The sequence below is a fragment of the Drosophila bipectinata genome, chromosome 3R, assembly GCF_030179905.1.
Source record: "Drosophila bipectinata strain 14024-0381.07 chromosome 3R, DbipHiC1v2, whole genome shotgun sequence".
In the NCBI taxonomy this organism is placed as follows: Eukaryota; Metazoa; Arthropoda; class Insecta; order Diptera; family Drosophilidae; genus Drosophila; species Drosophila bipectinata.
The window spans coordinates 1,741,212-1,769,209 of NC_091739.1; the positions used below are offsets into that span (position 1 = coordinate 1,741,212).

At 48.2% G+C, this 27,998-nt stretch overlaps 1 protein-coding gene and 1 long non-coding RNA gene across 16 annotated transcripts; one reads left to right on the forward strand and one right to left on the reverse strand.

Annotated features, from left to right (window-relative positions):
• The first annotated feature begins 155 nt into the window (after positions 1-155).
• osa (trithorax group protein osa) lies at positions 156-27,983 on the forward strand. 15 transcript variants are annotated; one of them, XM_043212129.2, is made up of 16 exons: positions 156-298; positions 1,648-2,686; positions 8,502-8,795; positions 8,870-9,091; positions 16,250-16,406; positions 16,463-16,852; positions 17,073-17,804; positions 17,866-18,050; positions 18,104-18,364; positions 19,341-19,556; positions 19,818-20,046; positions 20,676-21,113; positions 21,685-21,844; positions 22,030-22,228; positions 22,294-22,375; positions 22,442-27,983. In XM_043212129.2, exons 2-16 carry the CDS (start codon positions 1,787-1,789, stop codon positions 25,990-25,992), a joined length of 8,016 nt encoding a protein of 2,671 aa, XP_043068064.1. In that variant the 5' UTR covers positions 156-298; positions 1,648-1,786; the 3' UTR covers positions 25,993-27,983. The 15 variants fall into 15 exon arrangements, with proteins under 15 accessions (XP_043068064.1, XP_070137813.1, XP_017104882.2 ...); XM_070281712.1 differs by having other exon boundaries at positions 190-341; XM_017249393.3 differs by having other exon boundaries at positions 192-637; positions 19,341-19,557; positions 19,858-20,046.
• On the reverse strand, positions 9,086-10,000 carry LOC138926698 (uncharacterized). The gene is made up of 3 exons (XR_011443308.1): positions 9,598-10,000; positions 9,488-9,546; positions 9,086-9,357 (listed from the first exon to the last, which is right to left on the reverse strand). It is a non-coding gene; the product is annotated as an uncharacterized lncRNA (long non-coding RNA).
• Positions 27,984-27,998: the final 15 nt, after the last annotated feature.

Sequence of the window (27,998 nt, forward strand, 5' to 3'; positions counted from 1 at the left end):
ACAATTGGTGCATTCCCAAAACTCCCAAATAGTGAGATTACAATAATACTAATATTAGTATTGCTAGTAATAATACTTTAATAATAATACCAATAATAATACTTCATAAAATTTTTTACATATAAAAAAAAAATACTGAAAATGAGGAAATCTGGTCACATCTAGTTATCTCTCGCCCGTTTGGGCCGCCATTTTTAACTCCACTCTGGCAACGCCGAAAAAATTGTAAAGTCGCTTCGTCGTCATGCTGCGAAATTGTTGGAAAATTAAGTGAAATACAGCGTATTAATAGTGAAAAGTATGTGCAGCCTGTGCAGGGCCCCTCTGGCGATCAGCCGCGAGTGAGTTTGGCTGCCGAAGTGTCTTTTTGGCAGCGCCCAGAGCCTGGCAAAAAAAGCCAAAGCCCGAAACCGAGGCCCGAAAACCGAAAAACTCGGAGCAGCGCAGCGCAGACAGAACAGACAAGACTTGCATACACTTCAACTCTGCCTGCTAGCTGCCCAACTCAATTCGTTTCATTCGTTTTGTATTCCGTTTTCCGTTCGTGTACCGAGTTTGCTGCGAGTTCGTTTTTAGTATATATAGCATATATAGCCAGTCTGTGGACGGTCGTCAATGCGTGAATATTCTTCTATGTGTAAGTGGGTGTGCGTGTATGTAGATTTCTAGTTAAGAAAAGCCATCCAAAGCCACACAATTCAATCTGCCGCCGGACTTTCGCCTTAGTGAAAAATTCAGTTGCAGTTGGGTTATCCCGCTGCTGCAAGCCTAATTGTGTAGTGTGTGAGTGATCGCCTAGATGTGTATGCTAATGTTAAGGATTTCAGGTCCTTGCATCACCAGCGACACTTGGCGAAAAACCGCAGAAAAACGCAAAAACCTCCAAGACAAACGTCAGCAGCGGCCGCCGCAGCGGCAGCAAAAGCAAATGCGGCAACGGAGGCAGAGGCAAAGTGAACGCGCAACAAACGAAGCAAGCATAGCGGCTAGCTAGCTGGCTGGCTGGCTGGCAATTATTTATAAATCGTTAGCCCCAAATCTTTAGGAAGCCGAACAAGTAAATAATTAGCGGAGCATCTATAGTTTAAAAATTATAAATTGAATTGTGAGATACCCCAATGCTGTGCCAGTGCTGTGTAAACGCGAAAATTCGGCATAGAAAATAATTACGAAAAAATCATTACTGGCCGTCCGTTTCGTTCGTTTTGTTTCACACAAAACTAATAAAGCCTCTGCCCAGGGAGGCGCATAAGTGCGAGAGAGAGCGGCATATGCCTCTAGCACTGCCATCCAGCAAGTGCAAGTGAGATAGAGATGGATACGACGTGTGCGTGTATAGCCGCCAAATGTAAAAAGAGAGCCAGCGAGCGAGTGTTGAAAAGAGAGGAAGAGTGTTAGCGAGAGCGAGTGCGCTCAAGCCATGAGAGCCAGTCGGCAGGGTTGTCAATGCACGCGGCAGAAATAATTGTTGTTGTGGTATGAGTGATTGAGTGTGTGTATGTGTGTGTTCGTAGCGGACTTTTCAATACACAACAGTAATGAACGAGTACAAATTATTTATGTTTTCTCCGTGAGGTTACCTTATTAAAAGAGTTTAGAAAAATTTAGGCTCAAATGCACAATGCTAATCGAACTCTTTGATTGCAGCTAACATAACCTCAAAATCACCGCTGCAGTCGGACAAGTCGTCATCAGCGTCAAGTGTCGTTGTTGGTGGTTCCTGGTGCTTTCCAGTCGCCGCCACCTCATCTGAGCCATCAGGAGCACCACCAGCAGATGAAAAACCATGAATGAGAAAATAAAGTCTCCACAAACGCAGCAGTCGCAGCAGCAGCCTGGTGGCACTGGTGCTGGAGCTCCTGCCCCTTCTGCCACGCCCCCGACGGCTGCAGGTGCCACTCCGCCAACTTCGGGCCCGCCCACTCCCAATAATAACAGTAACAACGGCAGTGACCCCAGCGTTCAGCAGCAGAGTATAGCTCCTCACCCCTATGGCGCCCCACCGCCCCCCGGATCTGCACCCGGAGGTCCACCAGACCCGGCTGCTGTCATGCACTATCATCACCTGCACCAGCAGCAGCAGCATCCGCCGCCGCCTCACATGCAGCAACAACAACAGGCGCACCACGGCGGTCCGGCGCCACCACCGCCCGGAGGAGCACCTGAGCATGCGCCCGGCGTTAAAGATGAGTACGCCCACCTGCCGCCACCGCATTCGCATCCTGCATATGCCCGCTACCACGGCGATCCTAACATGGATCCCTACCGTTACGGCCAACCGATGCCAGGTGGCAAGCCTTCTCAGCAGCAGCAACCACCACTGCAACAACAGCAGCCAGGACCAGGAGGCTCTCCAAATCGCCCGCCGCAACAGCAGCGCTATATTCCCGGACAGCCACCGCAGGGACCCACACCCACGCTGAATTCGCTCCTGCAATCTTCGAATCCGCCGCCTCCGCCTCAGCACCGTTATGCCAATACCTACGATCCCCAACAAGCGGCCGCTTCAGCAGCAGCAGCGGCAGCGCAGCAACAAGCCGGAGGTCCACCGCCGCCACCACCAGGACATGGTCCACCACCGCCACAGCACCAACCGTATGGAGCACAACAAGGCGGTTGGGCGCCTCCGCCGCGGCCCTACAGTCCACAGCTAGGACCATCGCAGCAGTACAGGACACCACCACCGGTAAGTGCCAAATAAAATATGAAACCTGTGAAGCATAGATATTCAAAAAATTTTAAGCTTACAAGATTCAGAAATTGTAAGAAAGGGTGAAATGGGATTAAATATTTATTACAAAATGTTATCTTTTGTAATCTGAAGGACCCTTGTGCAGATTTTTTCGATATTTTGATTTACTAAAATACATAGTTAAGGCAGGGCACAGCTTCAATGTAATTTATGAGCCAAATACCGGGTCTCCTTCCTTTTAGTGCTTTTTTGACATTGACACTGATTTTGATTCCATCGACCTTACACACACCCCCTCAATTCCATATGCAGGCCTTTACATGCTGAGCAAGTGTTTCTTGTTGCTGTCGTGGCCTTATGCTAGGCATCTCATTCCCCCTCTACGGCGCCTTCGACTCCCACCCACTGGTTCAGAGGGGCTCGTCACGTTTCGTGCTCATGGATGTAAGTAGGGCTGTATTGGTGTTTGTGTGGGAGGGAGGCTGCAATATTTACTGTTACTTTTTAGGGTTTCGTCTTGGTCGCACTTCATTCAGTTCCGTGAAGATTTGCCAAGTCCCACTCGAAGGCGGTTAAAAAGAAGGCAGACACACTGACACACATAAAACATTGTTCCGAGATTCCGCGCGTTTTTCTGCCCCCTCCATGGGAACCCCCAACCCCATCTCTTCCCCTTGACATTTTGCCGTTTAAGTGCCGGGTGTAGGGCGTTGGGCGAGTACGAGGGAGACGGACAGAGGGACAGAAAGCCGAGAGAACCGGCACTTGCCGCCACAAAACAATAACAACAAAGGCCGCAACGCAACGGTGAAACGAAGAGGAAAACAACAAGAAAGAGTTTGTACACAAAAATGTTGAGGCATTCATTCACATTTTAGGGTTTGACTTTGGGGTCTGGATTTTCTGTCACCTATCCATGCACATATGACAAGTGGTTGTGGAATATTAGTCCGGGTTACTACCAGGTATACTTACCATGGAAGAAATAAAAGTATCCGATCTTCCAAATGATTTATTTTTTGTTTTTTAACTCAAAATGAACAGGCAGAGGCGCCTGATACGAGACGAGGAATAACTAACTAACTAACTCTAATCTGAACACTTTTCCCAGGTCTTGCGAGATTTCGTAATCACTGCTATCTGGCAAAGCCCGCCAAGAGTGCGCTATCAGTTGTTTCTGGCTGTAATGTGGTTGTGGTTTTTTGTGTATGGTGTTTGGTTGATTGGCCTGGTCGGTGCACGGGATGCGACTTCACGTTTCCATTTAAATGAAAACCGGTTAATTGTTTTGTTGGTGAGGTAGTAAGCGAGGGCCTTGCCCACATACATATATTAGCAGCCGTACCTACTCATATCAGTCGTCCCGGTATCTAGTCATCGGTCTGCTTCTCGCATATTTCACGCTGCTGCAATTGATTGCTTTTGTTTTCATGAATGGTGGCAGAGAAGGAGATGTCTCGGGTACGAGTCAACGAACTTTGATGCCAACGATTAGCCAGAGAATATAAACAAATCTATGTGAATACACAAATCAAAGCAATTCGCCAGGGTTAGCAATGTGTGGTTCGATGCGACCTTCGAGAGTTTTTATTTATGGGGACGAGTCGAGTGTGTGTGTAGTTTCTGTGTGAGATAAGAAGAGCAGGGCCTATCCTACGCTGCTATCCAATGTCATGACGGTGTGCGTTTGTTGATGTGCATAGCCGACGAAGAAAGAAATCAAATGCCGGCTGGCCGAGTGTGACTTACGCGTGCATGCAATAAACACACATATATGTACATATGTACATACGTCCGCATAGGTACAACCGAATCGGCAGAAACAACAATTTCCAACGCAAGTAGGCACCGTAATCACGGGCAATAACAGAGAAACTTGTTGTTGTCACAGCTGACTCGCCCTCCCCTTGAGCTGGTGGGAGGAGGTTGAGGCGGAGGAGGTTCTGACTGGGATGGTGCTGGTGGAAGGGGAGGGGTTAGCCGGCAAGCTGTGGAGGAAGCAGAAGCAGAAGCAGAAACCAAAACAAAACAAAAAATATAAATGAAAATCAAGTGAAACCGCGCAGTCAAAAGAAGAGGGCTCGACTACGATGATGACATGCCTCCAATGTGGCTCTGTCGGGGACTCTCGCCTCAGTGAGTGTGCTGCTGCTGCACTCCGTTATTCATGGCGAATGTATTTCTCTCACACGTCCTTGACAATCCATCGTTTGACAAACGGAAGAATTCTCCGTTTTGGTCAACAGGTGCCCAGAGCGCACTACTACCGTGCATATATTAAAGAAGTTAAAGCAAAGAGAAGGCTTCTTTGCGGTATTTGGCCCATGCTCTTGTCTTGTGGAAAGGGAAAATAGGAAAGGCCATGCCACCACTTCCCATTGCATTAAACAATTTTTGCTTGCCTTGCCGTTCTCCGTGTTTGTGCCATTGTGCCTTTGTTCCTTTTGGGCCTTCTCCACCTCCTCCTTGTTTATATTTCTTGTTTCTTTTTTTAGAGAGTTGTCTGTGCCGGCTTGTTTGTGCTGCTATACGTATGGGCTTGGGTTCGGGCCGTGCTTGTATTGGCGTGCCTTTAAAGTTTGACCTACAAAAAGTGGAGCACACAAACCGTTGTTAAGACCCCTGTTTGCTGCCCCTGCTCCACCTACTCTACTCTGTCCTTTCTCCGCATTCCTCCGATATCTGGTCTACTCCTCACCAAACATCATGCTTCTGTTTAATTTATTTTATAAATATAATGGTATTACATACATACTCTTTGTGAAAAATATTAAATTTTTCCGCAAAATATAGATAGATACCTCGTGTAATTATGAATTGGCTCACTCCCTCAAATTCGGAAACGTACAATCCCAAACAATCACTCCATATTAGAGTGATATTTTGCGACAGTTGCAGGCGAGGAGTGCAGTCTATTCCAGTTCCAGTTGCCTTGTTTATCTTTCCGCCACTGCTGTGAATGGGCGTGCGGAGAAAGCGACATTGTATTAAAAATTACACTCGTTCGCGTTGTGCACGTAGTTCCTCCAGCCTGCAGGGACACCCCTTTCCAATCCCCCTCTCTTATAATGCCACCCTCGTCCACCTCCTCCACCAACCAAGTTTGCGCCAACACACAACCCCTACAACTGCTGCCGGCTTTACCTTTCTGCTTCTGCTGCTTTCTGCGAAATCGCATTTACCACGTTTTGCCCTCGCACAATTTATATGCAAGCGCTCCCGTCCGTCCTGGCCGCCGCCCTGTCCGTCTGGCCTGCCCGTCCGCGTCCGTGGGTGTGTCGCTATATCTGTGTGCGCGTTTGTATGTATCCGTGTCTGTTGGTTATGAAATTATAAACCCAGGAACAGGAGGGGCGAGAAGGCGCAGGACAGGACCACTCCCCTGGCTGCTGTGCTGGGCTTTGTTTTTGTTCCCGCGATATTTTAATACATGTAGCCGGCTTTTAGCTGGAAAACCAACCACCATCAACACCACTGCCATTTCCATTCTACTACCAGTGCCAGTCCCAGCAGCACCACCATCAGGCAGTTGTTGCCCCGGCCCTCCACACTCCCGTACATCCCTCCTATCCACTTTTGAACGTTATTCCTACCGACGTTCCAACCGTCACTCGTTCGTTACACTCATTGTGCTTGTGTGTGTGTCTATACCGGTGTGTGTGTGCCACCGTACGACCCTTGCTGCATTAATTCAAATTCCACTTCAGCTTCTACCCGCCGCTGCCGTTGCCGTTGCCGTTCCTGCTTTTGATTTTCATCCATGATGAGTTTTCCTTTTTTTGTTTTTTCTTTACTTTATTCCTCGTTGCCTGGCTGGCTTCGCTCCTTCCTCGCCGGATCGTTGAATCGGTCGCCCTGCACACAGATACACACGCACACAGAATACGAAAACCATCCATTCATGTTTCCTGTCACCCTGCAGTGGACCGACCGTCGTCGTCGTCGATTGCTGTTGCTGTTCTACTTGTTTTTGTTCTTGCCGATGTGCTGATGCTGCTGGTGCCGAACGATGGCGGGATGTGGCCCAGCTCGGGCTCTGACTCCGGCTTCCATGTCCATGCCTTTCCTTTGTATGCCATTCCTTGTCTTTCCTTTTCTTTCCTCCTCAGCAGGAATTTGGCCGGAAAAGGCTAAAAATGTAAGATAACCAAGCCATAATTGTAACTGGCTTTTATTTGTCGAACTCCTCCAGTAATAGATATTTGCAAAATATCTTGCCTATCCTTTTCGTAAGATTTCATGTTTCTGTCGTTTTTTTTTTGTCATTGAGGCGTCATGTCTTCGAAAAACTAAAACAATACTATCGTTATGCCAAGTCAATATTGGCATTTCAGAATAAAACAGCTGAACCGGCAGCACTCGTCCCCAGTTGGCCCGTTCTTTCCCTCGTTGCTGTGAGTTTCCATTAGATTTATTGCCACATTTTACTCCGGGCTGTGGCATTCGCAGCGATGTTGTTTCCAGCAACATTTGTGTGTATGCCGCTGTGGGGTTCTGTGTTTGCGAGGGCGAACTGGGCTCCGACAGCGCCTCTTCTCTCCACTTGCCATGTCAGACTTTTGGTCTTGGGTGTGTGTAAGTGTGTGTGTGTGTGTGTTCGCCTTGTCGCACCACGTCAAGTTGAAAATCCTTTCATTAATGGCATCCAAAGCTCTTACCCGCACACACACACCCGTAAGCGCCCGTCCTGCTCCAGTTGTCTGTCGTAGCCACGTTCCGAAGCGAGGTGTCTCCGTCTTGGAGCTCCTTTTCCAATGCTTTGTTGCAACTTTGTCGTCGAGTCCCTGCGCATGCATGGTTGTGTGTGTGCGTTCATAGGTTTCACTTTATATTCCACTCAAGTGGATTTCTTCTGTAGCTGTGACGGGTCACGGAGACAGGAGCCAGGAGCCAGGAGGCAGGGACGGAAGGCAATCGACTCGTAGTGCCTGCCTCCCTGTGCCTTTTCCCCAAGATATGTGTCTTGCTTCAGGACTGAGCTCCGTAATTTGAACTGATTGGGTAGGATATACACAATCGCGGTGCCCAGAATAGCATTGCTAATTCTAGGAAGGGGATTTACATGTTACCCCAGCCTTACTACAATGCTCTATAATCAGTTGTGCATATGTTTCGTACTTTTCAGGATTTATTAACATCCCGAATTGCTCAAAGTTATTAAATTAACAAATGTTATTCTAAATTATAATCTATTCCCTAAACTATGCAAATAATTAAAAAGCCTCTTAGGTCAAACGCCATTGTAGTGTAGTTTTCCTCCGCAGCGAGGTTACTGCATAAGTACTGCACCTAACAGCTTCGAAGAATTAGTTACACTTATACCCAGGTACTTATTAAGTGGCGAATCCGGTCGCAGGACATCCACTGTGCTTTGTGTTGGTGTGGGATTCTGTATGTGTTGGTGCGCGCCTTGCGGGAATCGGTTGGGGAATATCGATTAAAATGATATATACAATAAAACGAAATGTGCATTGCCCACACACAGACGAACATCATGGCAGAGCCAAACGCAAATAATTGATGAATTGCAGTGGGAAGGGTGTGGGAGGATATGAACGAAGAAGCGGAGAGAGCGAGCCAGCTGTCTGTAATTAAAAACCCATGCGTTGTCTCTTTTGCACCATCCCTTTAACCCTCTGCAGGCGCACGTGACATATTAGCACCCTGCAAGTACACTTTCGTACAGGATTTCTGTATGATCCTACGGGAATCCCATGTCGTCAACGTTTCTAGTTTTAATGATTAGGCTCTCATTAGACTAAGTTTCAGCCGGGATGTAATTGATTTCATTTGAATTTCTCTTTCAAAGACAAATACTTCCAGGGGTCAGTCACCCTATCCGCCAGCCCATGGTCAAAATTCTGGTTCCTATCCTAGTTCGCCGCAGCAGCAACAACAGCAACAGCAGCAGCAACCACAGCAGGCGGGACAGCAGCCCGGCGGTCCTGTGCCGGGCGGACCCACGCCTGGTGTGGGTCAGCAGCCGCCCCAGCAGAACACACCGCCAACATCTCAATATTCGCCGTACCCGCAACGCTACCCGACTCCGCCGGGGCTCCCATCGAGCGGGCCCAACCATCGAACTGCCTACTCGACGCATCAGGTTAGAAGTCCTCCTTTCTAGATGTCGTATAAGTAAGAGAAGCACCTTTAACCTAAACGTTGCTTTCTTTACAGTATCCTGAACCCAATCGACCTTGGCCAGGTGGTTCTTCCCCAAGCCCTGGTCCCGGACATCCCTTGCCGCCCGCTTCTCCGCACCATGTGCCGCCGATGCCGCAGCAACAGCCTCCACCGCCTCCTCACGGCGCCGTTGGCGGCCCGCCACCTAGCAGCAGTCCGGGTCATGCGCCCAGTCCATCTCCACAGCCCTCACAGGCGTCGCCTTCTCCCCACCAGGTTAGTACAGAATGGAAAAAACACCAGTTGTGAAAACTCCGTCTCTGCACCATCCTCGGCATCGGTTTTTTTGACTTCGCAAAGATATCCTTATTCGGTCAGATTTCTGTTTTTAGCCCCGCGATGTTTTGATGATTTTTTGTTCTCGAGGCTGACAAGTACTCTTGCTATTTGCATACTCATTGGACTCTCTGCCATGAGCCCACGGCTCACCCGGTGCCTCAGCACCCGGTTTCTAAAATTCCCGACTCGTGTTGGCCGCTTTTCTAGATAATACACATCGAAAGTGGGTCAATAAACTGTGCTTGTGCTGCGTGAACAGCACGTGAACTTGAATCGTGACGTCACACATACGTTTACGTCATCGTCGGCGCACTCTGCCTGCGTTTCACTCACCTGTACCATCCCCTCACTTTGTGCACCTTACGCAACCAGCCGGCAACAAGGCAGGCAGTCTACAAAAGTTGTTCAGGTCAAATGTTTATGCCTGGCCGTGGTACTCTCACCCGTACATGTGCCCGACACTGCTGAGATTCATTTTTCGGTTGAGATGGCTCTCCTTTCCTTTCCGTCCCGTGGCTCTCCTTCCATTTCCCGGCACCCTTCCCATTCCCATTCACCAAAATCCCATTCGTGGGCTGGTGCGCTCTTGGTGTTTTGTATGGGCTTGTTCGACTTTCCCTTCTTTTTTACATGCACATGTCTATCGCCCGAACTTGAACCGCTATCGCATCCCGGACCCATTGCCGCCCCTGGCCCTGGCTTCAAAATTGCTTTTGGCCTTATCGTTGTTGCCGTGGTTGCTTTTGCTGTAGCTGTCGCGGCCGTGGTCGCGGCTGTCTGGATTTGTTTTTATGAATTTTAATGATTTTTATTTTGTTTTGATTACTATTTCTTTGAGCTTCGGCATGCCATTTTCTCCCTTTGTATTTTGATTTATTTTTCGCTTTGCCGGCACTCTGTTTCCTGTTCCCCGCCCCATCCTCTCCGACATGCATCGGAAAAGTGAGCACTAGAACACTAGTGTGCATACTGATAGCCGTTAAGCGCATGCTAAATATTCTGGATATAATATTGATAAGCATCAGCATCCTGAAACTGTCTCATCAATTCACAAAGTTCTGGACATCGGGGGCTTTATTATTACGGCCATTTCTGTGCAAGTTGCTGTGCTTGGAGATGTGTGCGCTTGCCTTGTACCCCATTTATTCATTCAGCGTGTCCGCGGCGGCCGAGGCTGCTACCCTGCTCCCCTGCCTTCCTCCGCCCCTTATTCAGCACCCCCCCGCCCTGCCGACAATCCTCCTGTGCCTCATGCCATTTCTTTATTTTGTATTTTGGTTTTTTTTTTTTTGTATTTTTTGCCCCATTCCCTTTATATTTGGTATGTGGCATATATATGCACCAACACACTGGCATCATGACAACACTCAAGATCACACACAAAGCGTCTGTTACCATATATTTGGGTCAATGCCAAGGTCATTGTTGTTCTTGTTCTTGTTTTCTCCATCTCCTTGTCGCCGCCGTTGTTGCTGTCGGTGTTTAGCGGGTTGTTTACATTTTATATGAGTTCTCTTACAAATGATTTTGGGGTTTGATTCATCGGAGCAGGCTCTTTATTGAAGCCCATTGGGCCGGCCCTTTGGGGAGAAGTGTCTGGCTGTCTGGTGGCAACTGTTGTTAAACAGAGTAAAAGTCCATGCTTTGAAATTTTTAAACTAAAAGCCGCGCTCTGCAATCGCTCGATCAAAACTACTCAACCGCTTCGCCCTCCTCTATAATTGAGTGCTTTGGTCGCAAAAAAAAAACAGTAAGCTAACGAAAACTGCAATCAGCACCGACCAACCGCCAACAGCCAATTCCCATTTTAATCTGACCCAACTCGGAGGAGTCCACTCGCATTGTTACTTAAGCTGCTCGATTTCATATTGAATTCTGTAAACTGCTTTAAACTCGCAGTGTGCGTGTCCTGTGTCGCAGAGCCAAAACCAACTGGCTGAAATAACATTCGGTTGCTGAACGTTCCAATGGCTGCGGTAAATATTGCGCATCCCGGCGGCCCCAATCGTTGCATCAGTGCAAACAAAAACACACCTGCATATGCCATTGCGCTTAACGCCGTTCCAGTGACAGTTCCACTGACTCCCAAAAAGGCATCTCCATCCGTACGCCGATACCCATCATGTGTCCTACTTCAGAGACTTATTTCAAGATTGTTCTGCGTCATATTCTCCGTGGCCAATTGCCGTGACTATCTCAGTGTGCCTATCAGCATCTGAAGCTCGAAACCCGCCACAACGGCTGCATTCATTTAATGCTGCCAAATATTGTGGTGCAGCCACAGTCGGGCTTAGGGCTTGGGGTTTTCTGGGCCTCGATTCGAAGTTCGTATACGAGAGACCGAACCCAGAGCCCCAGTGCTGTCTGTCTGTCTGCTGGCCTGCCAACTGCCAATGAACAATTTTGCTGGCTTTTCTCCTCCCGTTGTTACTGGGATTTTAGTGCTCCACTCATTGGGGCTCTGCAGCACCGCGGGCCCTGGTTGTTGTTGGCAGCGACGGCGGCATCATCATCGTTTTTCATTTTAACAGGCGCAGCCAGAAAAAAGGCAAAAACAAAAGAAGCAACATTCATTTCAGTTGTGGCTCCTGCACGGAGAAAAATAAGTACGAGTTAAAAACCTACTCTTTGAAATAGAAGATGTTTGTATATTCAGATAAGTTTAGCCATGGAATAATATCTACACAAGTGGATTCAAGTAAACCAGAGTATTATTTCCCATTGTTTTCTTAGATTCCCAACTAACTTTCAAACTATTTTTTCCGCTGTAGGATGGTTCGTTTTGAATGCATACATATTTATAAAATATATATAGCAGGGTGTTGGTGTGCGCTTGTTTTTCAGTTCACTCGTTTGGATACACGCCACGAACGAGTCGAGCCGGGTCGGATTGGATTGGATCGGTCCGGAGCTCTGGCTTTTGCCCATTGCCTTTTCTTTGCCGGTTCTGGCTCTGGCTCTGGCTCGGGTTCGGGCTCTTCTGTGACTTCGGTTGGAGCCCAATGTGCGATGCGATGCGATTCACGGGACATTTGTCTGAGCTCTACGAGTGGTTGACTGCCTCGCTCGTTTGCTCTTGCCTTTGCTGTTGTTTTGGCTCTAACTGCTGGCAGTGGCGTACTGTCTGGTTGTCGGAGTGTCAGTCTGCCAGTCTGTTGGGCTGTTAGCTATGCCATGTTGTAAGTGGTCAGGGCAGGGCGGCGGGGAACTTCAGAGACTGCTTTGCTGGCAAAGCGAACGAAGCAGAGCCAACCTCACCGAGTCGAGCAGATTCATGGCGATTGCTACTGCCGGTCGCTGGCATACGAATTTTCAAGTAGAATGTCTGCTCTTGCATACAGTTCAGCTCCGCAATGTCGAACTTCACATAAGAAAATGTTGGTTGTTGGAATATTTAACAAAAATAATGTGGAATTCCTTCTGCAAAATTCATACTCGGTTTCTTGCAATTGATTTCTATTAGTTTTATAGACTAATAAATGATTCGCCATGCGAAAATCCCACTATCAGAAGCTAGACTGCTTATTCATTTGCGTGCTGTTGTCTGACTGGGCTTCATTGTGCCATTTGCCACATGCACTCTCACAACTTTTGATTCGCTCGTAAAACTTGAGCCAAACACAAACAGACACCCAGGACTGCGTACCCGAACGCGAGCGCTTGAATTCAGATTCAGAAACCGATTCTGATGCGATACGGGTTCATATGAGACTCAGAACCAGACCCACACTTTGTGGACATCTAATGAGCGGCAGCCTGTGTGCCTGTCGCTCAGCTGTGCTCCTTTCTTTTCCGTTCGGTCTGAGGTTTAGCCCCCCCGGTTCCCGGTTCAGTTGCCATCCCATCCACTACCATGTGGGATGTTGCGAACTATTTTTCGTTTGCTTCACATTTCGAATGTGCAGCATTTAGGTTTTTATGCACTTGCAGTGGGTAGTATGGTTCTGAATGGTTTCTGGCAATGAAAAAGAAAACTTTAATGGCCGTGGGGTCGTTAAGAAAACTAATTAAAATCCTAATTTAATTAGTTAAATTAACTAATTAATTAAAACTTTGGTTTATGTAGATTTCATGTGGGAACTGCAACCTTATCGTACTCGCTTGAGGTACTAAGCATTTAAATATCTGAAGAATTGAAGGTTCTGCAAAGGTAACCGGCAAACGCAGTGCTGAGACCCGTTCCGTGTTTTCATTTTTATGATATCTTTGTGTTTATTACCTTTTCTTTTTTGGTATTGCTGTGTTTATGAATTCGCAGGGTCTTCGGGTTCGTGTATGCCGCTCCTTTGTGCTTTTAATTCTCCTTTATTTTTATCTTTTCGCATGCCGCATAACAAGCGCATGTACGTCTGCATCGGGATTTCGGGCTCCGTTTTTGCCGCGCTCGCTGTTGCCACATTCATCGCTGAAGGTTTTAAGGTGATAAGCCACAAAGGTCCCCCCATCCGGGCCCATGCCCAGCAAAGTGCACGACGGAGCCCCACCGGCAGCAGCTGACAGCCAACAGCCAGACATAAACATACCCACTCAGGGACTCACGGACGGACGTACATCTGCATGGCATATTCTTTATTCAAATGAACGTCCGTTCGCATATGACACTGCATAAAAAGCGGTGAAGTGCGCCTTGGAGAGCCAAAAGTCGAACTTGAGGCCAATGCTGCTAAATCATCATCGCATCTTGAGACCAAGACTCCAGCCCGAGACCCCAGACCGAGAGATGATGAGTTTTTCAAGTGAGGTCCAAGGGCAGGCAGCGCCCCTTCTCCGAAATCGTGTCCAAAAATCGGGTTCAACTCTTTTTTTTGGTTGTTTTCACTTTTTGGCGCGCAAATATTGCCGAAACTTTATTGGACGGAAGACGGTTATTGGATAATGGATGGGGATGGAGATGGGATGGGATGGAGGGGGGCTTGGCAAATGGTGTGCGGGCGGCTTTCCCCCTTTCGGACCTCGAGTGCTAACTCTGTTCTTTATTGTTGATTTTTTGGTCTTGTGTTTGCTTCGCATTATTTTCGTTATAAATGATTTCATTGTTGTTGTTCTCGCAGCGCTTGTTTTTCTTTCCAAGTAATTTTTCTACGCGACCACAAGCGAACGCGAAGCGCAAACACACACTCGCCAGATACAGATACGCATACTTAACTACAAACGTGGGCCGCCATGCTCCCCTGCCCACCCCCACCCCCATCCGCCCGCTCGTCGCACAACCATTCTATCCGGCCTGGCCTTTAGCTTTGCTTTTGCTTTTGCTTTTGCCTTTGCCTTTGCGTTGCCTGCCTGCCTGCTTGCTTGCTATTCTCGTCATCGTCTCGCAACTCAAGTGTCCGCCGCCCTTGGCCCCCGTCTCCCTTCTGTAGAGCCCACTCTGCACCCCTCGCCAAAACCCCTCATTGGTCCCCCTCGTGTTTTGCGAATACGAATGGCCCGGTCTTGCCAGGCAGCCAGCAGCGACGCCGTTGCTTATGCCATTTTATTATATTCCGACATTTAGAGTGCCAGTATGGGTGTGTATCTGTGTGTGTGTGCATGTTTCTGTTCCTTATCTGCGTCTTTGTCATCGTACGTTCGCCGTTGCCGTCGTTTTTGCCTTTGCTGTTCGTTCCGAGCGCGCCATAACTACCACAGCCCAGCACAGCACAGCACAGCACAGCACAACCCAGCAGAGCCACTTGCCCGTTCCCCCGGTTGCCACCCTCCCCCTTGCCACACCAGCTCTCTGCTCCCGACTCTGGTTATGGCTCGGCCTCTGCCTCTGCCTCTGGATCTGCCTCCCCTTTGAGCGCTTCAAGTTGCAGCAGTCCGACGTTCGTCGGTTGGTTCGTTAGTCGTTCGCTGGTTCGTTCCACATAGCTTTTGTGCCCCACACCGCCTCGCCATCCCATATCCCATCTCCCCCACCCGTTCCCGTGCCCATACCCTGACTTGCCAGCCGCTGCCTTGTGCCGTCAGTTCGTCGTCGTACATTTCATTTCACTTCACTTAATTTCTCAGATACCAAAACGAACAACGTTCGTCGCTCGTTCGTTTGTTCGTTGTATTTTTCTTGCTGCTGCCGTGGTGGCTCCTCAGGGGCGTATCAGCTAGTTCACGAAGGGGTATCTGTATAAACTCTTGTTTCTTTCCCCCGGCACGTAAACAGATACAAGTATCTTTTTCCAAAACAATAAAATACAAGTTATTTTTGTATTTTAGGTTTTAGGTTTTTGATTCACCTGGAGCTTGTACTACTCATAATTGCAAACTCAGTGGACTTAACCACGCAACACTAACCATGCTAACCCCCTTTGCTACGCCCTTGGTGTGGGGCTCTCTCCGTTGGGGTTTTACCATCGTCTTGTATGTGTGCGTTTCGAATTGCTGTCGACTTAAGCTTTATGTGCACGTCTGCTGCTGGTGTTGTTGTTGCCGCTTTCTGTATGTGAACGTGGATGTCGGTGTGCTGACTGCTGACTGTGTGTGACTGTTTGTGTTGAGCTTTTTCTTGATTTTCTTATAAGTTATAGGCGGCAAAAAGTTAAAGTCGTGTCGCATCGCACCGAGTTTCTGGTGCTGAAAACTGTTTCAAGAGTTGTTATTGTTCGGGCGGGTTGGCATTTATGAATTTCTTCCCCTCCTTCTTGACCGGGTTATAATTGCGAGCCGAGCAAGTGGACGGGGTGATTCGAGCTGACGAGCCAGCAGCCAGCCAGCTGAAGGGATCGAAAATTCCTTTGGCAATGTCAGAAAAGGTCGGTCCCCGGGGCGAGGGAAAGGAGCAATTGTCGGAGTAAGGAGTAATTTGGCTGCAAGAGCACGAAATGCAGGAATGCATCCGAAAACCCACCAAACATCTGATAGCCACAAATGTGTTTACGACGGATTAAAAACTCAATCATATGCTTGTACTCGAAAGTGCCTGAGAGTGATTGTGAGCAGTCAGTTGCCTAATTGCTGTTGCCGGTTGGCTAACTCATAGTTGCTATCGCTTTCATTTAAATAAATAAAAACAACATGAAAAATGCCACCTGCCGGCCGGCATTTTCTGTCTCCTCGTCTAGTTGACTGAATGCATTTTCATAACGGAACTGGTTCCGGGCTTCTTTTCCATTTCAGGAGCTAATTGGACAGAACAGCAACGACAGCTCCAGCGGCGGGGCGCACAGTGGCATGGGCTCCGGTCCCCCCGGCACCCCCAACCCCCAGCAAGTGATGCGACCCACTCCCTCGCCCACCGGATCCTCCGGCTCGCGGTCCATGTCCCCAGCAGTTGGTAAGTAATCTGCCTTATCGCATTATTGGCAACTATGCTAACCTCTCATCTTGCAGCCCAAAATCATCCGATCTCTCGTCCGGCAAGCAACCAGTCGAGCAGCGGAGGGCCCATGCAGCAACCGCCAGTTGGTGCGGGTGGTCCGCCCCAGATGCCACCACACCCCGGAATGCCAGGAGTCCCACCCCAGCAGCAGCAATCTCAGCAGCAACAGGCATCGAATTCGGCGTCATCGGCGAGCAATTCCCCGCAGCAGACGCCGCCACCGGGCCCTCCGCCGAATCAGAGTATCAATAACATGGCCACACCCCCGCCACCGCCGCAGGGAGCATCGGGAGGAGGCTACCCAATGCCGCCACATATGCACGGATACAAAATGGGAGGACCCGGGCAGAGTCCTGGTGGCCAAGGCTATCCGCCGCAGCAACCACAGCAATATCCACCAGGTTAGACAATTTTTAATTTCATTTTTCAGAGGGTTCATCTGGGATTATTTTGGATTGGAGGAAATAGGGCTGTGATTTATTTAATTAATAATTGTAATAGTTCTAGACATTTTTATTTTTTGATAGCAACTCATGTCAGAATTGAGATGATTCCCTAAAGTTTAAGTCATTCCTTTGGGATTATGCAACAGAATACTAAATTTTGGTGTTTTTTTTTCAGGCAACTACCCGCCACGAACACAGTATCCGCCTGGCGCCTATGCCACAGGACCTCCGCCGCCGCCCACGAGCCAGGCAGGAGCTGGCGGGGCCAATAGCATGCCATCAGGTACTCAAGCCGGTGGCTACCAAGGCCGACCCATGCCCAACCACAGTGGCCAGTATCCGCCATACCAGTGGGTCCCGCCCTCACCTCAACAACCTGTGCCCGGCGGAGCACCCGGAAATGCACAAATGGGTAACCATGTGCAGGGAAAAGGAACTCCACCGCCGCCAGTGGTGGGCGGACCCCCACCGCCGCAAGGAAGCGGGTCGCCCCGGCCCCTGAACTATTTAAAGCAGCATTTACAGCACAAAGGCGGCTATGGGGGTAGTCCAACGCCGCCACAGGGACCTCAAGGATACGGCAACGGGCCGACCGGAATGCATCCCGGCATGCCGATGGGACCACCGCATCACATGGGCCCTCCACACGGGCCAACTAGCATGGGTCCACCCACCAGCACACCTCCTCAGTCGCAGATGCTACAAGGACAGGGACAAGGGCAGACCGCCGGTGGCGGGCCGGAAGGCAGTGGGCCTGAGCATATTTCCCAGGATAACGGTATCAGTTCATCGGGTCCAACGGGTGCCGGCGGGATGCATGCGGTTACTGCGGTGGTTACCACCGGCCCAGATGGCACACCAATGGACGAAGTCAGTCAACAGAGCACGCTTTCGAATGCATCAGCGGGTTAGTAAAAGTGTATAAAATAGTGACAGTAGAAACTAATAGTGTGTTCTATTTTGTACAGCATCCGGCGAAGATCCTCAGTGCACCACACCAAAGTCGCGCAAAAACGATCCCTACAGCCAAAGTCACTTACCTCCGCCAAGCACATCGCCACATCCGGTTGTGATGCACCCGGGGAGCGGTGGGCCCGTCGAGGAATACGACATAAGCTCGCCGCCAAATTGGCCGCGCCCAGCTGGCAGCCCGGTAAGAAATAAAATGTTCACAATTAGAAATCAATACCTAATTGCCTTTTGTAGCAGGTTTTCAACCATGTTCCAGTGCAACAGGAGCCTTTCCGTAGCACTATTACCACGACTAAGAAGTCGGACTCGCTGTGCAAGCTGTACGAGATGGACGACAATCCGGACCGGCGCGGCTGGCTGGACAAGCTGCGGGCGTTCATGGAGGATCGGCGGACACCAATCACCGCCTGCCCCACCATTTCAAAACAGCCACTCGATTTATATAGGTTATATATTTATGTAAAAGAACGTGGCGGATTCGTCGAGGTATGCAAGGTGCCGTAGTAACTCCTTTTACTAACTTCTTTTTAGATTTACTACTAGCAAAACCAAACCAAATCAACCAACCAAACCAAAAAACCACCAATGTAGTTCACACCTACCAAACCAAATCAAAGATCTCTGTTCACATAAATATATAAAAACAAACCCAGTCTTTCGATTCGGCTACAGTAAACAGCAAGCCAAAAGTAAAGCTGCCTACCCCTAGACCCAGTACCAGCCGAACCGATCCGATCCGAACAAGCGTCCCCATTGTAGCTGCATCCCGTTGCTTAGCTAACCTCGGGGATGCTTTCCTTAGGAAAAAGCAATCGAACTCGCTGTACAGCCTTGGTTTTCCCCTAGACAGCATGCTCTAAGCCGAATCCAAGCACAACTTGATTTAGTCTTAAACTCTTAAGCTTCTCCTAGACTAATATCTACCAGGCATGTCGTCAGATTTGATTTTGTATAGTTCAGTAGTGCTTCCTTCAATTAGTGCAGTGGCCAGTTTGGCTACAGAGTTTGGCCTTTTTTCGGTTATGATTTTTAACACAATTCTTCATTTGAAAGGACGTTCGTCCAGCTCTTCAAACGGGCGAGTGTACTAGCAGTTTTTGCATCCACGATTAAATCATGTTTTTATGCTCGAATTATTATCAGCTTCAATTTATAGTTTGAAATTAAAATTTAAATTTGTTTTCCTCCGTCAAATTTTATTTTGTTTGTATAAATTGGTTTATTCGAATGATTGGTTTTTGTTATGAAAACTAACATAATCCTGTAGTGGTTCCCAACTCCTCAAGACTTAACCCCAATTTTCCCAATCACTTTTTCGCTTTTCCACTTCCTTAATGCATCCACACAACATCTGTTTTGTGCTCGCAACCTTTTTTTATAAACTTTTTCGATCGACACTTTTGTCATGAACTTTTGAAAGCCCGCATTGCAAATTGTTTGCTAACAACTGCTCTTCCTCTCGTTCGGTCAGGTGACTAAGAGCAAGACTTGGAAGGACATTGCCGGGCTCCTGGGCATTGGAGCGAGCAGCAGTGCGGCTTATACGCTGCGCAAGCATTACACCAAGAACCTACTGACCTTCGAGTGCCACTTCGACCGCGGCGACATTGATCCGGGCCCGATTATTCAGCAGGTTGAGGCTGGCAGCAAGAAAAAAACAGCCAAAGCAGCGTCGGTTCCTTCGCCAGGTAAGTCTCTAACAAGGGGACCGTGGGCTAGGAATAAGGAAACTTACATATGTACTTGGTTTAATTATTCCTTGCTCTCACTTCTATTATGAAAGTCTTACCTTTACTTTCGATGCTTAATTTAAAATTTCTTTCGTTTACTTTTTTGTTACAAAAACGTTTCCCAACGTTATCACAAATATATTCCTCACAACATCCTCCTCGATCTACATCAACGCTGGTACCGGAAAAATAAACGATAAAACCGCTTACAACCAATCGGTGGTGGCCATTTGGATGCGGGAACCACGAACTCCACAGGCTCGTCGAACTCACAGGACTCGTTCCCAGCTCCGCCAGGATCAGCTCCTAATGCGGCAATCGATGGGTACCCCGGCTATCCAGGTGGCAGTCCATATCCGGGTGCCAGCGGTCCTCAGCCGGATTATGCGGCCGCGGGGCAGATGCAGCGCCCGCCCTCTCAAAGCAACCCGCAAACCCCTCATCCCGGTAAGAGTTGGTTACAATCAAGTCTTTTATACATCTATCCTTTCTCAGAGTGGTATCAGATCGTTCCTTATATTTCAAACCAACTGATTAGTGTTCGAATCAAATTTAGTAACATCTGGCCTGATGTTATATGTTAAACTATAATATTTCCTAATATCTAACACTCAAATAAAAAGGACGATGGACACTCTGAACCGAAATGTTTTCATTTTATTTCCTGAAACCATCTTGTGTTCGTGAGTTTTTGTTTCCAATTTAACCGAAATTACTACTCTACAGACCATGCTTCTTTTATACCTTCGTTTGCCTATCCTTCCGATTTGTGTGTAAATAACTAAACCATTTTACATTTTTATTTTGAACCATCACAAATAATTGTATGTGTATATTTTGTTTATTCATTTTTATGTTTTGTTACGTTTGTGTGGGCGCACTACTAAAATATATAACTCCACCACAACCACAACTACCACCACCATCACCACAACGATGCTTCCATGTATCTCCACCAACAAAATCAACAAAACCACCAAAAACAACATCGAAAAAATTCATTTGTGTAATTCATTGACTCATTCATTTCGATTCATCCAATTCAAACCATCTAAACGCCGCTTGCCGCCCTTCAGGCGCCGCCTCCGCTGTTGCCGCAGGCGATAATATAAGCGTTAGCAATCCTTTCGAGGATTCTGGTCCAGGTGGCGGTCCTGCTGCTGGTCCCGGTGCTGTAGCTGGGGCTGTTTCTGCTGTCGGCGGTGGCCAACCACCACCACCGCCCCATTCACCGCACGCACCGCCTCAGCAGCAACAACAACAGCACGCACACCATCCCCAGCACCCGGGTCTGGGACCACCTCCGCCACAGCAGCAACAGCCGGGGCAACAGCCAGGGCAGCAGCCACCACCGGTGGTGGGCGGTGGACCAGCACCACCAGTACCTCAGCAGCATGGGCCTGGTCAGGTGCCGCCGTCGCCGCAGCCGCAGCAGCAGCATGTGCGCCCAGCCGCCGGAGCACCTTATCCGCCAGGTGGCTCCGGCTACCCATCGCCTGTGGCTAGAACGCCAGGTATACTCATCTTTTATTTTCCTCCCTCATCTCTTTCTTTCGCCTATTTTCATCGATTTTCCTCACTGGCCGATGTTTACACTTTATCCTTCTGTTGCTAACTTACGCCTCATTTTCCTCATATTAGTTTCTAACAGTAATAATAAATATAAAATGCATGATTGGTGTTCACCAAGTAATTATCCACATTTCAAGATTTAAAAAAGGAGGGTTCTACTGATATGCCGTTTTCGGTTTCATTTTCCAACTTACAACTTTGCCCAGACTTTAAGCTTTTTTATTTTGCTTTTTTTTGCCTTTTGGCTGCAGTCATGTTTTTTTTATATATGATCTTTAAAGACAACAATAAATTATAAAAGAATCAGTATGACGGCAGTCCACATAGGTGACTAACCTACATGTGTCAATGCTCTGTCGCTTGGTGATGAACATTTTGACTCCGATTTGATTCTAACATTTCTGAGCTGTGAAGACTGCTATTCGTCAATTTAGTTTGAAGTCCTCCAGTAATATTTATTTTACATCCTGCGTCGGCCGACCGAAATCATTGTTCTTTTGTATCCTTTTTTAGGCTCGCCGTATCCATCGCAGCCTGGAGCTTACGGACAGTATGGGTCGAGCGATCAGTACAACGCGAGTGGACCTCCTGGTCAGCCATTTGGACAGGGGCCCGGACAATATCCGCCGCAGAACCGGAATATGTACCCTCCATACGGACCGGAGGGGGAAGCGTGAGTGCCTCCTATCTAACTACCAGCTCCAAAACACATCTTACCACACTCAGAACACCTCGTCTAAAACTACACCTACACCCAAACCTGTAGTACTGTAACTGCCCAAAAACTCACTGAGCTTGGTAGAAGGTTTATGAATCAAAAAGCTTTACTTACACACATTTTTTTTATTCTTTCCACAGCCCTCCAACTGGTGCCAATCAGTACGGACCCTATGGCAGCCGACCATATAGTCAGCCACCTCCAGGAGGCCCTCAGCCTCCGGTACAAGCTGTGGCGGGTGGGTCACCCGCCACCGGAACACCTGGAGCGCCACCAAGTAGCGCGTACCCCACTAATAGGCCTGGACAGCAGGAATACTATCAACCACCACCAGATCAAGTAGGTTTTGGGTAAAGGACGGTTTTGAAAATTGATGTGAATTTACCAAATGGTATTTCTTTCAGAGTCCACAGCCGCGACGGCACCCGGATTTTATTAAAGACTCACAGCCCTATCCGGGTTACAATGCTAGACCTCAGATATATGGTAAGTGCTCAGCTACTATCTACTCACCGATTATATGTTGAACTAAATATATGGGTAATTAAACAGGTGGTTGGCCAGGCGGTAATCAGCAGTTTAGGCCGCAGTATCCAGCCTCACCAGCTCCGCAGACCTGGGGAAGTGCTCCGCCGCGGGGAGCTGCGCCACCCCCGGGCGCCCCTCATGGTCCGCCAATTCAACAGCCCGCGGGCGTTGCTCAGTGGGACCAGCACCGATATCCACCGCAGCAAGCTCCGCCGCCGCCACCGCAACAGACTCAGCAGCAGCAACAACAACAGCCGCAACAACCGCCGTACCAGCAGGCTGGTGGTCCTCCAGGACAGCAGCCGTCACAGGCACCTCCACAATGGGCGCAACTGAGCACCAGTCAGGCGGCACAACCCGGCATCGCCCCGCCAGGCTCGCCTCTGCGCCCGCCCTCGGGCCCTCCCGGTCAGCAGCAGCGAATGTCCGGATTGCCGCAACAGCAACAATCACAGCAGCAGCCTGTCGGAGGACAGCAACCTCCGCCGCAACAGGCGACGCCGGGAATCCCGCAGGTGGGACCCGGTGGAATGGTTAAGCCGCCATATGCGATGCCTCCCCCGCCCTCTCAGCAAGTAGGTCAGCCAGGAGTGGGCCAGGTGGGTGTGCCACCCGGAGGAATGATGACCCAAAAGCAAGCACCGATGCCGGGTCAACCAGGAATGCAGCCCCAGCCTCTGCAACAGCAACAACAACCACCACATCAGCACCCACACCCTCACCAACATCCACATCAGCATCCACAGCACCCGCATCCACACCAAATGCCACCAAACCAACAGGTGCCCGGAGGAATTATGATGCCTGGTGGCAGTGGAGCTCAGCTGGTCAAGAAAGAGTTGATTTTCCCGCTCGATAGTGTGGAGTCCACAACACCCGTTTTGTATCGTAGAAAGCGTCTTACCAAGGCCGACGTGTGTCCGGTGGACCCGTGGCGTATATTTATGGCTATGCGCTCTGGTCTGCTGACTGAGTGCACCTGGGCCCTCGATGTACTCAATGTGTTGCTATTTGATGACACAACTGTGCAGTTTTTCGGGATCTCTAACCTCCCCGGCCTGCTTACACTTCTGTTGGAGCATTTCCAAAAAAATCTTGCCGAGATGTTCGACGAGCGGGAGTGCGAAGAGCAAGCGAGTGAGGAGGCGGAGGCGGGTGATGATGACGCCGACAGTGGGACTGTGATGTGTGACAACCGACAGTCACGATGTGTTCGGAGTATCTGCAGCTACAACCGCAAGCGGCACTATGAAAACATGGATCGTGGAGCAAAAGGAGTTGGAAATGCCAGCGACTCTGAGGAGGCCGACGAGGGCATTGATCTTGGACAGGTGCGAGTACAACCTAATCCAGATGAACGCTCGCTGCTACTTTCCTTCACTCCCAACTACACGATGGTAACGCGGAAGGGTGTACCCGTGCGAATTCAGCCCGCCGATCATGATATCTTTGTAGACGAGCGCCAGAAGGCGTGGGATATCGACACGAATCGGCTTTACGAGCAGCTGGAGCCTGTTGGCAGCGATGCCTGGACTTTTGGATTTACAGAACCAGATCCTCTGGATGGCATAATTGACGTCTTTAAATCGGAGATTGTAAACATTCCATTTGCACGCTACGTTCGCCCTGACAAGAAGACGAAAGCGCTTAAGCCAGACATCAAAAAAGAGGAAAACAGTGCTGATAAGGAACAGAACCCGTACAATAAGAAGCGACGCTTGGTTAGCGGCGATAGTAGCAATGATGGTGGAAAGAAATCCAAGCTGTCTAGCGAAGAGTTTGTCCAACCGAATGCTGAGGTGAAGAAGGAGCCGGCCGACAGTGACTGCCGGACCATCGACATGGAGATCGACGAGTCACCACAGCGACTGACGAACGGCGTGGCTCCATCTACGCCTCCTACTGGATTTGATCCGCGAGCAACAGTACGAGACGCTGCGCATGTTTTGCAAAGAAGGCGGGATTCCAGTTACGAAGACGAGTGCTACACGCGGGATGAGGCTTCTCTGCATTTGGTGAATGAAAGCCAAGACTCGCTGGCGCGTCGCTGCATCGCATTGTCGAATATCTTCCGCAACCTGACTTTCGTCCCTGGGAACGAAACGGTACTGGCCAAGTCGACCAGGTTCCTAGCTGTCCTAGGTCGTTTGCTTTTGCTGAATCATGAGCATCTGAGGCGAACTCCCAAAACGAGAAACTACGACCGCGAGGAAGACACCGACTTCAGTGATTCGTGCAGTTCCCTGCAAGGAGAACGTGAATGGTGGTGGGATTATCTGATCACCATCCGTGAAAATATGTTAGTGGCCATGGCCAACATAGCTGGGCACTTAGAGCTTTCACGCTACGACGAGCTGATTGCTCGCCCGCTCATCGACGGACTTCTGCACTGGGCAGTGTGTCCCAGTGCCCACGGTCAAGATCCTTTCCCGTCATGTGGGCCCAACTCTGCGCTTTCGCCGCAACGTCTAGCGCTGGAGGCACTTTGTAAACTGTGCGTGACGGACGCCAACGTCGATTTGGTGATAGCAACGCCTCCGTTTTCACGATTGGAGAAGCTATGCGCAGTGCTAACCCGTCACCTGTGTCGCAATGAGGATCAGGTGCTGAGAGAGTTCTCAGTAAATTTGCTTCATTACTTGGCAGCTGCAGACAGTGCTATGGCCCGCACGGTGGCACTGCAGTCCCCCTGCATCTCCTACTTGGTCGCGTTCATCGAGCAAGCGGAACAGACAGCGCTGGGAGTGGCAAACCAGCATGGAATCAACTACCTGCGAGAAAACCCAGATTCGATGGGCACCAGCTTGGACATGTTACGGCGGGCCGCCGGCACTCTACTGCATCTGGCCAAGCATCCTGATAATAGGTCACTTTTTATGCAGCAGGAACAAAGGCTCCTGGGATTGGTCATGTCACACATTTTGGATCAACAGGTGGCTTTAATTATCTCGAGAGTGCTCTATCAAGTCTCCCGAGGAGCTGGACCGATGCACTCCGTGGAGTTTAGGTTACTGCAACAGCGCCAGCAGCAGCTTCAAAGACCTGGCGGGGCAGAGAAGCCAGTTTCCACTGCAGCAGCCGCTAGTGCACCAGGTGGGACTACAGTTAAAGTAGAGCCAGCGGTGACATCGGAACCAATTGAAACAAAGCCTCCAGCGGTGGTAAATGATGAGAACAGCAACAGCAGCCAACAGTTACCGCCGGCAGCGACCTTCAACGATGTAAGCAACAGCAGCACAAACAGCAATAGCTGCGGCACAGTCAGCAGTAACCAAACCAACAACAGCTCCAGCACCCACAGCAGCAGTGCGGTAAGCAGTCAGTCAGCGAACACCACATGTCCTCCGGCGACAGGAGGAGCATCCGTGACGGCAGCAGCAGCCACAGCAGCTGCGATTGTCAATGATCAGCAGCAGGTGAGCAAAGTAGCTGCAGCTCTGAGCAGTGCCACTGCAGCGGCGGCAGTGGCAGCAGCGGCTGCTTCAGCCTCATCAGCCCAACCTAGCACTCCAGCAGTGGCACAGCCAGCGGCACCTCCTCCAACCAATACCGGAACCACGACGGCCGTTGCGTAGTATACGACAATGATGCCAGCGTCCTACTACTGGCCACGTACTCCAAGAGGGGCAGTCGACTGAACTGGAAGCGAAGATGGACGATCAGAAGCAAGCTCGAAGGTGCACACGAAAATAGAGGCGCTAAGATCTGTAGTCAAAGCATGTAAATTTACTTCAAAGAGAGGCGCCCAGGGGAAGAAAGAAGTAGCCAAGCTCCAAGTAGATGTCTGGAATGGGAAGGTTGGTCATGTGCCAGGCCCCGTTCCTGCAGCAGTCAATACAATAACAACTGTATATTTTTTCACTCAAATCTAAAACTAGTAAATATGGAATGAAATAAGCCCTAAGAATTAAGCAATTACGCAATTGCAGCAGAAACATAATAACAATAGGATCGTTAAACTAACAGGTCATTGGAATTCAGGGGATTGGAATTCGATCAGCGGACAAGCGGATCAAGCAAAACGAGAAGCAAAATTCGAGCACACAGCATACTTATTGTATTAAATTTAATAAACAAAAAGGAATAAGACGTTAGAAAGCAAACATTAAATCCGGAGGAAGAATAACTAACACATACATATGCATATGCACGCTATGGTTTATCATATATTAAATATATATATAAATAAATGCATAAATTAACATAAAATTACACGAGGAAGAGTAAAGTATGTAAAAGGGATGAATACATACAGACGTACATATAGACATTGATATAAATACATAGAACATAGTTTTTAACTCTACCATTTACTAATACCTACACCTTAAACGAATGTGCAGCAGAGAAACTCATAGTGAACAAACTGAACAGCAGAATCAGAAGGAAAACATGAAAGCCCAACTCGCTGGGTTAACAAATATTGCATTGCATTTGAATGGATTTTATGTGGAATAAGTCTTAAAGAAGCAACGGACGATAGATACATGAGGGTGGAACATTAAAACAATTGTACATACTTAACTATTATGTAAATTTCACTGTATTTTTTGTTTTTTTTTGCGCAATGTTACAAGGCACATGTAAGTGGCAGCACTGCATTTCGTATTATATATAAATATTAACACCTATTTGTATGTATGTGTCTATGTATATGTATGTGTTTTGAAATGGCAAAAATTCAATTTCCCTGGTTATGTATATCCTTGTAGCCGCGGAACCGAAACGAAACAAGAGAGTACTGCAACAGAAAACAACAAATTAATACAAACGAAATAATTTAAAAATAAATAAAATTAGGTGATATAAACTTATAAATATACATAACATATACATACATATTGCAAACCAACTTGAAACTAAAAAATTGAAAAAAACACCCCTATTACTGTACTTTTTATGTTAATTGTATTATTTGCTGGAAGTGCTGCTGCTTCACTTTATTTTATATCGAACTTAAGGCGTAAATGACAAGATAAATAATTAGGTTTTTATCTTAATCTTAATTTAAAATATTGAATAAATAAAACCAAGAAAACAAAAAATAAAACCATAAAATGCTACAAAACAAAGCGAAGCAAAGCAAATCGAACTAAAGCTGTAGAGAAGCACGCAAAACGACTTATTAACAAAACACATTCAACATCAAGCTTGACGTTAGAAAACTATAACAAAAAAACATAAACCCATGGAAAACATTGCAAACCCAGCCAACCAAATGGGTGCACCAATTTGTATACTAAACTGTCTTACTTATAATATTTAACGTGCTACATAAGAGAGAACGAACATGAACTGTCTCCTAGATTCTCCAGCATCTCATCCGCAATCCAATCAGATTCTCTGGGACTGCCGAGGAGGGAGTTAATATTGGGAGTTGAGGTACTAGGAAAGTGCTGCTGTTGATACGTGTATTCGTGTAGTTGTTTGCAAACAAAATATTATAACTCAGCATCTCGATATCGATATATAACGTGTAGTTATTAGTGTATAATTTGCTAGGATGTAAATGTATGTCCCTCAAACTTAATTTAATTATTTAAATAATATACATACATATATACAATGCAGACTTTGTCTT

What these genes read in the sequence shown, in the direction of transcription:
- osa (XM_043212129.2), top strand. Translation starts at nt 1,787, where the DNA reads ATGAATGAGAAAATAAAGTCTCCACAAACGCAGCAGTCGCAGCAGCAG. An exon ending in ACCACAGCAATATCCACCAG is followed by an intron (nt 16,853 to 17,072) that starts GTTAGACAATTT and finishes TTTTTTTTTCAG; the next exon opens with GCAACTACCCGCCACGAACA. An exon ending in TGCTAGACCTCAGATATATG is followed by an intron (nt 22,376 to 22,441) that starts GTAAGTGCTCAG and finishes GTAATTAAACAG; the next exon opens with GTGGTTGGCCAGGCGGTAAT.